Below are 11,512 nucleotides of genomic sequence, written 5' to 3'. Positions count from 1 at the left end.
CAGAGAAGGGGCTGGTTAAGAACTCCACATACGGAGCTGAACAGAGGAAGGCCGTCTGCAGTGTGCAACAGCAACTCGCATTGGTCCTACAAAGCCCGTGAACAACTATACAGATTCTTGATCACCAGCTCCTGGCTCCTGGTCCGTTCACTTACTATTTATCAGAGCTGGTGACAGCTTTTCAGTAACAGCAAATTCCAAGACAAAATTGAATTCTGCTTAAACAATTTTTTCATGGGAAATGTTTCCTTCCCTCGCAGATGTTGATTTTTTTTTTTTTTTGGCCAGGAACCTGAAAACACCACAGCCAATTATTTTTTCCAGTTTCCAGCTGGAAGGTTTTAAATTTCGCCTGCCAAAAAACAAGACTTTTTCATTTTCCAGGTTTTTGGGTCCTTGATGAAAAGTCCAAATTTTCTGCCAACCCCTCCCCCCCAAATATATTTTCAAACATCTCTGTACTTTACAAATATGTATGTGCACAAGCATGTCTTTCATACAGCACGTTTGTATCAGGGTCATTTGGCCCTGCTGCTTTGACAACAGAAACCTAATGGATTGACCCTCATTTCATTCAACTAATCTGGATTCTTTGTAAGGGTCACAACTCTCCTCACAGCGTTTCTCAGGGCCTCCTGGACCTCTCTGTTTCTCAGGCTGTAGATGAGCGGATTGGCCAGGGGAGTCAGGACTGTGTGGCCGATGGAGAACACTTTGTTCAGGGCTCTCCAGGTACCAGATTTTGGTAGCATGTAGACAATCATTATGGTCCCATAGAAAAGTGCCACCATAATGAGGTGAGAGGAGCAGGTGGAAAAGGCCTTTTGCCTCCCTGTGGTGGATGGGATTACCAGGATGGTCGCAATGATACAAATATAGGAAGCCAGGGTTAAGAGAAAAGGGGAAACGGCATCTAGGAAGGAAAATATATAAATAAATGGGGTGACCTGGCTGGTGTCGCTGCAGGAGAGTTGAATCAGTGAGGTGAAATCACAAAAGAAATGGTCAATTTCATTAGGGCCACAGAAAATTAACTGTGGCATAAGACAGATGAATATTCTACAAACTAGAAATCCACTTATCCAAGACCCAGCCGCTAGCTGGAGACACAGCCTGCCATTCATAAGGGTGCCATAGTGTAGCGGTTTGCATATGGCTAAATACCTATCATAAGACATCACTGTCAGAAGATAACACTCTGTAGTTACCAGAGAACCAAATAAAACCAATTGTATCATGCAGCCCTCCACAGAAATGGTTCTGTCCCCAGTCAGGAGACTGGCCAGCATCCTAGGCAGGATGGTGGAGAGGTAGCAGGTCTCCAAGCAGGACAAGTTCCCCAGGAAGAAGTACATGGGGGTGTGAAGGTGCTGATAAGCCACAACTAGCGCAACCATGAGGATGTTCCCAGACATGGTCACAATGTAGATCACTAGAAGAAGCAGGAAGAGAAGGATCTGCAGCTCGGGGAGATCCCCAAACCCCAGGAGGATGAATTCCATGATGGACGTTTGATTTTCCCCTTCTCCTTTCTCCATGAGGTGCATCCTGTGACAGGGAAAAAGTAATGAGCATCGAAAGATTTGGCTGTACCGGGAAATTCCGTCGATAGCCATCATTTGATCCCCTAAGAGTTCCCACTGCAAACGGAGAGCTGGGTTTATATTCTCTCACACCAGAGAAACTGCTTCAGGAGCTGGAGACTCCACCACTTCCCTTGGTGCTTTGTTCCAATAGATAATCACCCGCCCTGGCAGCAGACTGCGCCTTATTTCCCATTGTCGTGTGTCTGGGTCTAGCTCCCAGCCCTTGGTTCTAGCTGTGCCTGTCCCTGGGAAATGGAAGAGCTCTTTGGTAACCAGTGGTTTCTCCCCACGGAGATATTGAGACCTCTACTCAAGTCATGTCTCCACAAAACTGGTTTTGTGGCTCTATTCTGCAGCCACCCCAACCTCTCCACGTCTGTTTTACACCATGGCCCCAGCCCTGCACACGGTATTCCAGCATCGGTGTCACCTGGGCTCTCTGCAGAGATGAAACCCGCCCCCTGCTCCTGTTCTCTGCTCCCCTGTTTATACAGCCAAGGACAGCGTCAGCCCACAGCCCACAGCACCACACTGGGAGCTGATGCTGCGTTTCTCGCCCTCTGTAGCCCCTACCCGTGCTGTGATGGGGGCCATGGTCACACCCATGAGCTGCCCCGGGGAAGGGCAGGAGGGAGGTGGCACCATGGCCATGCCTGCGAAGAGGGAGTCATGCTGACCCACAGCACAGACGGGAAAGTGACTCTGCCTCCGGCCGTGACCAGGACACAAATCAAACCACCCTCGGTACAGACGCACACGCAGACTCCTCTCCTTCATAGCACAGTAGTGACTGGTCCAGAGACACTGACACTGCTGACAACGAATTACCAGCTATGACTGTTAACTATTAATTACTGGCTGTCCGTCACTGATTGTGTTGTGACCGTGGCAGGGGATCAGGTCTTTACTGTGCTGGGTGCTGCGTAAACACCCAACAATTAGTAACAATTCCCGGTTCGGAGGGCGCTGTGTTGAACTGCAGGCAGAGTCAGTGCCGTATCCCAGCTGCCACAGGGACCCCCTAACTCAGCCCTGCCAGCCGCTCTCTCATTGCAGCAGTACCGGGGCCTGGAGTGGGAGATACGGGGGGAGAATGGAAAGTCTGCCTGTGCCCGGTACTCATCCGCCCCCGTTACGGCCGTGTCCGAGCTCCTCGCAGTCTATAACGTGTTGATCTTCACACCACTCTTGTGACTTAACATTGGGAGCTTGGGTGCTTCTGAAAATCCCACTCGGTGCCTAAATACCTTTCAAAACATGATCCAAACTGACTCAAAGTTGCCCAGCAAGGCTGCGGTTGAGCAGAGAAGGGACGCCAGGTCTCCCGTCACAGGCTGGAGCCCTAACAGCTGCGGGCCCCACGCTCTGGAGGAAATGAAGGGAGAGCAGTCAGTGCTCGGGCAAAGGCTGTGACACAGACACAGGGAGCGCTGCTTCCTGACCTGTAAGGATTCCAGTCTCCATTCCGTGCATTTCTAACATACACCCCTTTCCTGGGGAAGCTCAGCACCACCCACAAAATGCTGATACCCTCTTTGCTCCCACGGAAAGCCACTAAGAAGACGCTCAGCAGGAGACACGAAACATTTCAGTACTGGGCTGGGAAGGTGCATCAGAATCTGCCCCCTAGGAAAGGCTGGAGAGGCAGCTGAGAAGCGCCTGAGAACCTGAGGGTCCCTGAGCAAAAAATGAGCTGTCCAGACGAGAGAGGGGAGAGCCAGCCAGAGTGCAAGCGGGTGCGGGGAGGAGAGACAGAGGGATGTCTAAGGGCAGAGATGAGAGCTGGGTCTCCTTATGATCCATCCTTGTCTCTAGGTGCAAACCACAAAGCAATCAACTCTGAAGTCCTTCCTCCGGCAGAGCTCCCAGCATGTGAGGACACTGCACAAGGGGGTGTCTCAGACCAAGGGCTGCATAGACGTAAGGACCTGAAGATCTGCCCCGAGGCTAGTGACACTCACCTTCAATCCTCAGCATGCAGCAGCGTGCTCTCCGTGGCCAGGGATTGGGGCTGGTGTCAGTCAGCCTTCGTAGCTCAGTTCCTGGGCAGACCCCTACCTGTGGCTGCTGGGACGGGAACCTCTCACTGCTCAGGGTGATTGCTGGCATCACACAGACCCTTAGTGCCTCCTGCTCTGGGTTCTTGCTGGGTTTATCAGCGAAAGCAGCTGCCCCCTGGGCCTTGCCACTGCTGTTGGGATCTCCCCTGGGACTGCTGCCGGCGATGCTCTGGGTTCCCTGCAGAGGGGAGTTGATGCTTTGTTCCATGTTTAAACAGTGTAACATCATAAGAACGGCCATACGGGGTCAGACCAAAAGTCCATCTAGCTCAGTGTCCTGTCACCCAACAGTGGCCAGTGCCAGGTGCTTCAAAGGGAATGAACAGACCGGGGCAGTTGTCAAGTGATCCATCCCCTGTCATCCAGTCACAGCTTCTGGCAGTCAGAAATTCAAGGACACCCACAGCATGGGGTTGTGTCCCTGATCCTCTTGGCTAATAGCCATTGATGGACCCATCGTCCATGAACTTATTGAGTCCTTATTTCAACCCTGTTATACTTTTGGCCTTCACAACATCCGCTGGCAATGAGTTCCACAGGTTGACTGTGCGTTGTTTGTCTGCCTGAGGTCAGACTCTGGCTGGTCTCTGCAGTGTTACCCCAGGGGGGTAAAGTTCAGGAGACCTGAAGATCACAGGGTCTGCTCCTTGCTGGTTGCCCAGAGGGGGAGAACCAACACTTGCTCCATGGTTTTGTGGCTTCCTCTGCACCAGTGTGCGGACCAGGTGAGCCACAGAGGGCTCCAACGATGCAATCTAGCCACAATTTGGCAGCTTCACATTGTCCCCAACATGGGCCCTGCTTGGCATCGTCTGGCTGGCCCAGAATAGACTGAACTGGTTCCCATCCCCTCTGAAGCTGGGGCTGGGAAGGCAGATGAACAATCACAGTGACAAGTTTCTGAGCAACTCTGCTTGCTGTACAGTCACTCTGGCCAGCCAGCCACCCCCGGCATCCTTCTGAGGTCACCCCCATCACTTAGATTGACACTCGCTTTGGCTGGAGGGAGCTGGCCAGAGCTGGGGCGGGGGTGAGGGGCCTAGGCTGGAGGGAGCTGGCCAGAGTGGGGGTGGGGGTGAGGGGCCCAGGTTGGAGGGAGCTGGCCAGAGTATAAAATAAATATAAATTAAAAATCAATTACAAGAATATAAAACAACATTTAAAAGCATAAACTAAAAAAATACATAATGATATTTTTAAATTTAAAAAATCCTTCGAAATGGAACCCAAACGTGCCGGGTGAGAGTCAATGGGACGTGTGCTGCTCTCTTCACACTATAGGGGTGTCTGAGCACCCCACGCCCAGGCCCTCAAGGACAGGTCTAGACAGCAGTCTCACCCCAGCCCTGCGGCCACCCCAGCCCCAGTTAGCCATGAAATGTGAGACCCTCCAGGCTAAGGGAGTTAGACACCCAAATCCCATTAAAATCCCAGCCCTATTGAAAGTTAATGGGGGACTTGGGGTCTTAAGGTTCCTTGAGACCCCCTCCCATACAACCTTGTTGTCTACACGTGGGTCTGTCCAGACACGCTGAATTGGTTGGGTTGTCTTGAAATTTGACCGGCTGATAGGATTTTAACCTGCGTTAATGAACGTGATGAGACTGTCAATCCAAGTGACAACGGGGTGTCCGCAGAATGACATGGGGGTGGCTGGGTAGCTGAGCTCAGAATCTGGCCCCACTGCCTTCGACAGCAGAATGGCTCAGATAATGGCCAGTGGAACCATTTTCCATCAGACTTCATAGCACCAGTTTCAGAGGGGCTGAGGTTCTGCTTTGGGCTTTTAGTTCAGTCCGTTCTGAGCCAGCCAGAGGGTGCCAATAAGGCCCATATCAGGGACAGGGTGGAGCTGTGGCAGGGTGGGTGGATAAAAGTAAACTTCATTACTGTTACCATCAAGCACCCTCCAGCTCCAGATCACAAGCACCTCACTATTAACCTGTGTGGACCGAACATTTAGCAGGGAGCAGCTGTCATCAGAGATGGGGCTGGAAGATGCTCAAAAGATGTGGATGCTCTCTCATACATCAGCGGCTGCTGCCATGTTCTGGGCGTCTCAGTGACATCCCTGCGGACATTATGACATCCAGCTTCTGGCATAGCTAGAGATATATAGAGCCGCGGTTACACCAACTCTGCTGTACCACCGTGAAACCAGGGCTCTGGGGCAGGCTGAGAAGTGGCGGAATAATGGTTTTTGATTCTCGTTGTCTACGTTTAAGCGGGGGAATAGTCCCACTATTGTGGGGAACTTTCCTGGCTTCTGCACTACCCCGGTGAAGTGGGCTAGCGAAAGGATCTGAGTCCTCGCTCCCACTTCCTTTACCCAGTGGCTTCCCTGCCCTTGAGGACTCCCCTTCTACTTTCCTGTCTGGCAGAGTCCTTGTAACCCCAAAAAGGCTGGGCCCAGGATTTCTGGGGGGCTCAACCCCCAACCCTGCTGTGGTCACCTAGGACAGGGGCTAGGGTGTCCCCACTCCCGGGTACTCTCTCTGCACTGGGCACTTCTCTGACCCACTGACCATTACATACAAGTTAAAGCAAATGCAAGTTAGTTAATCAACAATTAATTTTAAAAAGAATAAGGGAAAATGGGAAAGGTTAAAGGAAACACATCAGCCCGCTCTGTGGCAGGGAACATCACAAACAGTGTCTCTGGAACATCAGGGCAGTTCACAGTCTGTCCCTTGTAAGTCCCAGGCCTTCTTCTCAGGCCCTGGCTGTGCTGCAGGGATGTTGTGGGTTGGACACTTGCTCTGGTCGTGGCCACAAGCTCTCAGGCTCTAAGTGGTAGGAGCCTTCTTCCCAGCGTTGCCCCCGCCCTGTCAGGGTTATGATCCAAGCCTGGCCTGCAGAGCCCCTTGGCTGAGGCATCTCCCTGTGCTGGGCCCGCTGCCCAGGGTCCCCCTCGCTCTCCCCAGCTGCTCACCGCACCCAGCTCCGGACTTCTCCAGCCCCAGCTCCACCACTCGGTCTCTGCACAAATGCTGCTGCTCTGCCTCCAGCTCCTGCGCTGCTTCGAATCATAGAATCATAGAATATCAGGGTTGGAAGGGACCTCAGGAGGTCATCTAGTCCAACCTCCTGCTCAAAGCAGGACCAATCCCCAATTAAATCATCCCAGCCAGGGCTTTGTCAAGCCTGACCTTAAAAACTTCTAAGGAAGGAGATTCTACCACCTCCCTAGCTAACGCATTCCAGTGTTTCACCACCCTCCTAGTGAAAAAGGTTTTCCTAATATCCAACCTAAACCTCCCCCACTGCAACTTGAGACCATTACTCCTTGTTCTGTCAACTTCTACCACTGAGAATAGTCTAGAACCATCCTCTTTGGAACCACCTCTCAGGTAGTTGAAAGCAGCTATCAAATCCTCCCTCATTCTTCTCTTCTGCAGACTAAACAATCCCAGTACCCTCAGCCTCTCCTCATAAGTCATATGTTCCAGACCCCTAATCATTTTTGTTGCCCTTCACTGGTCTCACTCCAATTTATTCACATCTTTCTTGTAGTGTGGGGCCCAAAACTGGACACAGTACTCCAGATGAGGCCTCAACAATGTCGAATAGAGGGGAACGATCACGTCCCTCGATCTGCTGGCTATGCCCCTACTTATACATCCCAAAATGACATTGGCCTTCTTGGCAACAAGGGCACACTGTTGACTCATATCCAGCTTCTCGTCCACTGTCACCCCTAGGTCCTGTTCCGCAGAACTGCTGCCTAGCCATACGGTCCCTAGTCTGTAGCGGTGCATTGGGTTCTTCCGTCCTAAGTGCAGAACCCTGCACTTATCCTTGTTGAACCTCATCAGGTTTCTTTGGCCTCTCTGGCTCTGGTTGCTGCAGCTCTGCTCCCAGGGCAAGTCTGCTCTCTCTGGGCTGTGCCTCTGGCTTTGGGGCTGCAGCTCTGCTCCCAGGACAGGCTCTGCTCTCTCTGGATCTGGCACAGCTCTGCTCCCCAGCTCAGCTCGGGCCCTTGCTTTCCCCTTAGCTCAGCCCCACTCTGTCCGACCCAGGCAATTCCAGCTTCCATGGAGGACAGGACCTCCCTGGCCTCCTGACCCCCTGATTAGCCTGCCCGACCTGTCATTCAGGCTGACCTGGAGCACTGGCCTCTCCCCATTGTTCCTGGGGGCTGTCAGTCTCAGGGTCCTGATTCCCCATCGACCCTTCCCCCTTTTTAGTACTGGGAGTTAACAACTAAAACACCCCCACTGAATGTCAGTAAGGGGGCAACAGTCCCCTTACATACGTCAGCTGCTCCATATCAAGTGGCAGGACGAAATCAGGAATGAGGATGTTTGTAGCCAAATCCAGCAACTGCCTCCATCAACACCAGTTCGGTTCTGGCAGCTTTCTTGGTACAGACATATTGTGAGGATGGATGACCAACAAATGCCGAAGGGGGTTACCAAGCACTGCCACTGTATGATCAGCAGTCACATAGTCACCGAAAGCTTCAGTAGCACGATAAGGTCTCCAGTGATGGACATACACTGAACATCCAGCCAGAAGTCAGGGCCTAGCTGGAGATGGATCCGGGCAGCCAGAGCACATCAGGGCCTAGCTAGGGATGGATCCAGGCGGCCAGAGCACATCAGGGCCTAGCTAGGGATGTATCCAGGCAGCCAGAGCACATCAGGGGCTAGCTAGGGATGGATCCAGGCAACCAGAGGACATCAGGGCCTAGCTAGAGATGTATCCGGACGGCCAGAGCACGTCAGGGCCTAGCTAGGGATGGATCCGGGTGGCCAGAGAATGTCAGGGCCTACCTAGGAATGGAGCCGGGTAGCGCTCAATGTGCAAGGAATCTACATCCACCCTATGGGATTGCTGCCCTGATGCTCAAGTTGGTGGCTGGGTGAAAGGTTTCCTAGCTATGCCAAGGCCGGGTTACCTTTGGGAATTGCCTCCATTCTCAGTGCCTCAGTTGTCTCGCCTGTGAAATGCGGATGGGGGCACTGGCCACCCTTTGTGACATGCATTGAGACCCACGTCTGGAAAGTGGTATGTAGGAGTTCAACCTGATCATTAAAGGGATTGAAGCCACTGTTGGATGACAGGACACTAAGCTAGATGGACCTTTGGTCTGATCCCATATGGCCATTCTTATGATGTTACACCATTTAAACATGGAACAAAGCATCAATTCCCCTCTGCAGGGAACCCAGAGCAACGCCAGCAGCAGTCCCAGGGGAGATCCCAACAGCAGTGGCAAGGCCCAGGGGGCAGTTGCTTTCGCTGATAAACCCAGCAAGAACCCAGAGCAGGAGACACTAACGGTCTCTGTGATGCCAACAATCACCCTAGGCAGCGAGAGGCGCCTGTCCGAGCAGCCACAGGCAGGGGTCTGACCAGGAACTGAGCTACGAAGGCTGACTGACACCAGCCCCAGTCCCTGGCCACGGAGAGCACGCTGCTGCATGCTGAGGATTGAAGGTGAGTGTCACTAGCCTCGGGGCAGATCTTCAGGTCCTTACGCCTATGCAGCCCTTGGTCTGAGACACCCCCTCGTGCAGTGTCCTCACACGCTGGGAGCTCTGCCGGAGGAAGGACTTCAGAGTTGATTGCTTTGTGGTTTGCACCTAGAGACAAGGATGGATCATAAGGAGACCCAGCTCTCACCTCTGCCCTTAGACATCCCTCTGTCTCTCCTCCCCGCACCCACTTGCGCTCTGGCTGGCTGTCCCCTCTCTCATCTGGACAGCTCATTTTTTGCTCAGGGACCCTCAGGTTCTCAGCTGCTTCTCAGCTGCCTCTCCAGCCTTTCCTAGGAGGCAGGTTTCGATGCACCTTCCCAGCCCAGGACTTCAGAGTCAATTGCTTTGTGGTTTGATGCTAGAGACACGGATGAATCAGAAAGGAGACCCAGCTCTCATAGCCCTCTGGCTGGCTGTCCCCCTCTGTCTCCCCGATGGCTGGTTGTTTGCTCAGGGACCCTGCCCCTCAGGTTCTCAGCTGCCTCTCCAGCCTTTCCTGGGGGGCAGATTACAATGTACCTTCCTGGCCCAGTACTGAGATGCTTCGTGAGCCACTCCTCCGTGGCTTTCCGTGGGAGCAGAGAGGGAATCAGCATTTTGTGGGTGGTGCTGAGCTTCCCCAGGAAAGGGGTGTACGTTAGAAATGCACGGAACGGAGACTGGAATCCTTACAGGTCAGGCAGCAGCGCTCCCTGTGTCTGTCTCACAGCCTTTGCCCGAGCACTGACTGCTCTCCCTTCATTTCCTCCAGAGCGTGGGGCCCGCAGCTGTTAGGGCCCCAGCCTGTGATAGGAGACCTGGGGTCTCTTCTCTGCTCAGCCGCAGCCATGCTGGGAAACCTTGGGAAAATCATTTTGGATCATGTCTTGAAAGGAATTTAGGCACTGAGTGGGATTTTCAGAAGCACCCAAGCTCCCAATGTTAACTCACAAGAGTGGCATGTAGATCACCAGGTAACAGATTGTGAGGAGCTCGGACACGGCAGTAACTGGGGCGGAGGAGTACCGGGCACAGGCAGACTTTCCATTCTCCCCCCGTATCTCCCATCCCAGGCCCCGGTACCGCTGCAGTGAGAGAGCGGCTGGCAGGGCCGAGTTAGGGGGTCCCTGTGGTAGCGCCCAGGGGCGGCAAGTTATATCTCCACGTGGTGCCTTGGCACCAGCAATATTCAGAGCCCAGGGGCCCAGCTCCACCAATATTTGGGGCTGGGTGTCCCCCCCGGCCCACCTGCCACCCCCCCCGTGCCTCCCCTGAGTGTTCCCCGGCCCCCCACTTGCTGCACCCAGCCCCCCCGCGTGCGTCCCGGGCCCCGGAGCAGAGCGTTCTGTGCAGCTCCATGTGCCCCACTTCTCGACTGCCAGGGCAGACTGACTCTGAGCCTGCCTTTCCACCACAGACCCTTCCCTTTTCCGGCGGGACCCTCCACCACCCCCGGGGGCTCCCCCACCCGCAGTCACCGCTCCTGCCCCATGCTGGGCAAGGAGGCAGCCGCATCCCTGACCCCCAATGAGGCTACAGTCAGGGGCAACAGCAGGGGAGGAGGTGCACGGAGCACCCCCGGCACCCACCACGGGGGAGGCCAGGGGGATTCCTGGACCTGAGAGGGGCCCTAGGAGCACATGCAGTGACAGTGCTTCTGGGGAGGTCGGGAAAGGGGGGCTCCTCCTCCAGAGCTCACTGCTGCCGGCAGGGAAAGGGATTGGAGGAGTCCCCCTCTCTGGCCCCTGTCCCGGAGCAGCCTGCCTGCACCCCAAACTCATCCTCAGCCCTGCCCCGCCCCAGAGCCCACACCCCCAGCCAGAGCTTTCACCACTCCCCACCGCACCCTCAACCCTCTACCCTAGCCCTGAGCCCCTCCAACACCCCAAACACCTTATCCCCAGTCCCAGCCAGAGCCCTCATCCCCCTGCACCCTAACCCTCCTCCTGAGCCCTGAGCCCCCTCCAACACCACAAACCCCTCATCTCCAGCCCCAGCCAGAGCTCTCACCCTCCTCCCCGCACCCTAACCCTCTGCCCCAGCCCTGAGCCCCTCCAACACCCCAACACCTTATCCCCAATCCCAGCCAGAGCCCTCATCCCCCTGCACTCCCTCTGCCCCAGCCCTGAACCTCTCTAACACCCCAACCCCCCAACCCTAGACAGAGCCCTCACCCCCCACATTCCTACTCTCACCCTGAGCCCCTCCCACACCCCAAACCCCTCATCTGCAGCCTCTCCCCACAACCCTCACCCAGGCACCCCTACCCTCCGCACCCCCTCCCATCCCCAAACTCCCTTCCAGAACCTGCACCCCTTCCTCCGCACCTCCTCCCATCCCCAAATTCCCTTCCAGAGCCTGCACCCTACACCCCAATCCCCTGCCCCAGCCTACGGCCTGCACC

The 11,512-nt window shown here is 54.6% G+C and overlaps 1 protein-coding gene across 1 annotated transcript; it reads right to left on the bottom strand.

Moving 5' to 3' along the window:
* Positions 1 to 261: 261 nt before the first annotated feature.
* Positions 262 to 1,547, bottom strand: LOC119568008 (olfactory receptor 11A1-like). Its single transcript, XM_037916097.1, has one exon. The coding sequence runs from the start codon at positions 1,545 to 1,547 to the stop codon at positions 579 to 581; it is 969 nt and encodes a 322-aa protein (XP_037772025.1). The 3' UTR covers positions 262 to 578.
* Between the last annotated feature and the right edge of the window lie 9,965 nt (positions 1,548 to 11,512).

This window comes from Chelonia mydas, chromosome 13, assembly GCF_015237465.2.
Source record: "Chelonia mydas isolate rCheMyd1 chromosome 13, rCheMyd1.pri.v2, whole genome shotgun sequence".
NCBI classification, from domain to species: Eukaryota; Metazoa; Chordata; order Testudines; family Cheloniidae; genus Chelonia; species Chelonia mydas.
This window is presented reverse-complemented; position numbering and strand designations above follow the sequence as displayed.

Bases quoted from the DNA above. Each gene is read 5' to 3' on its own strand.
- LOC119568008 (XM_037916097.1), bottom strand. From the start codon at position 1,547: ATGCACCTCATGGAGAAAGGAGAAGGGGAAAATCAAACGTCCATCATG.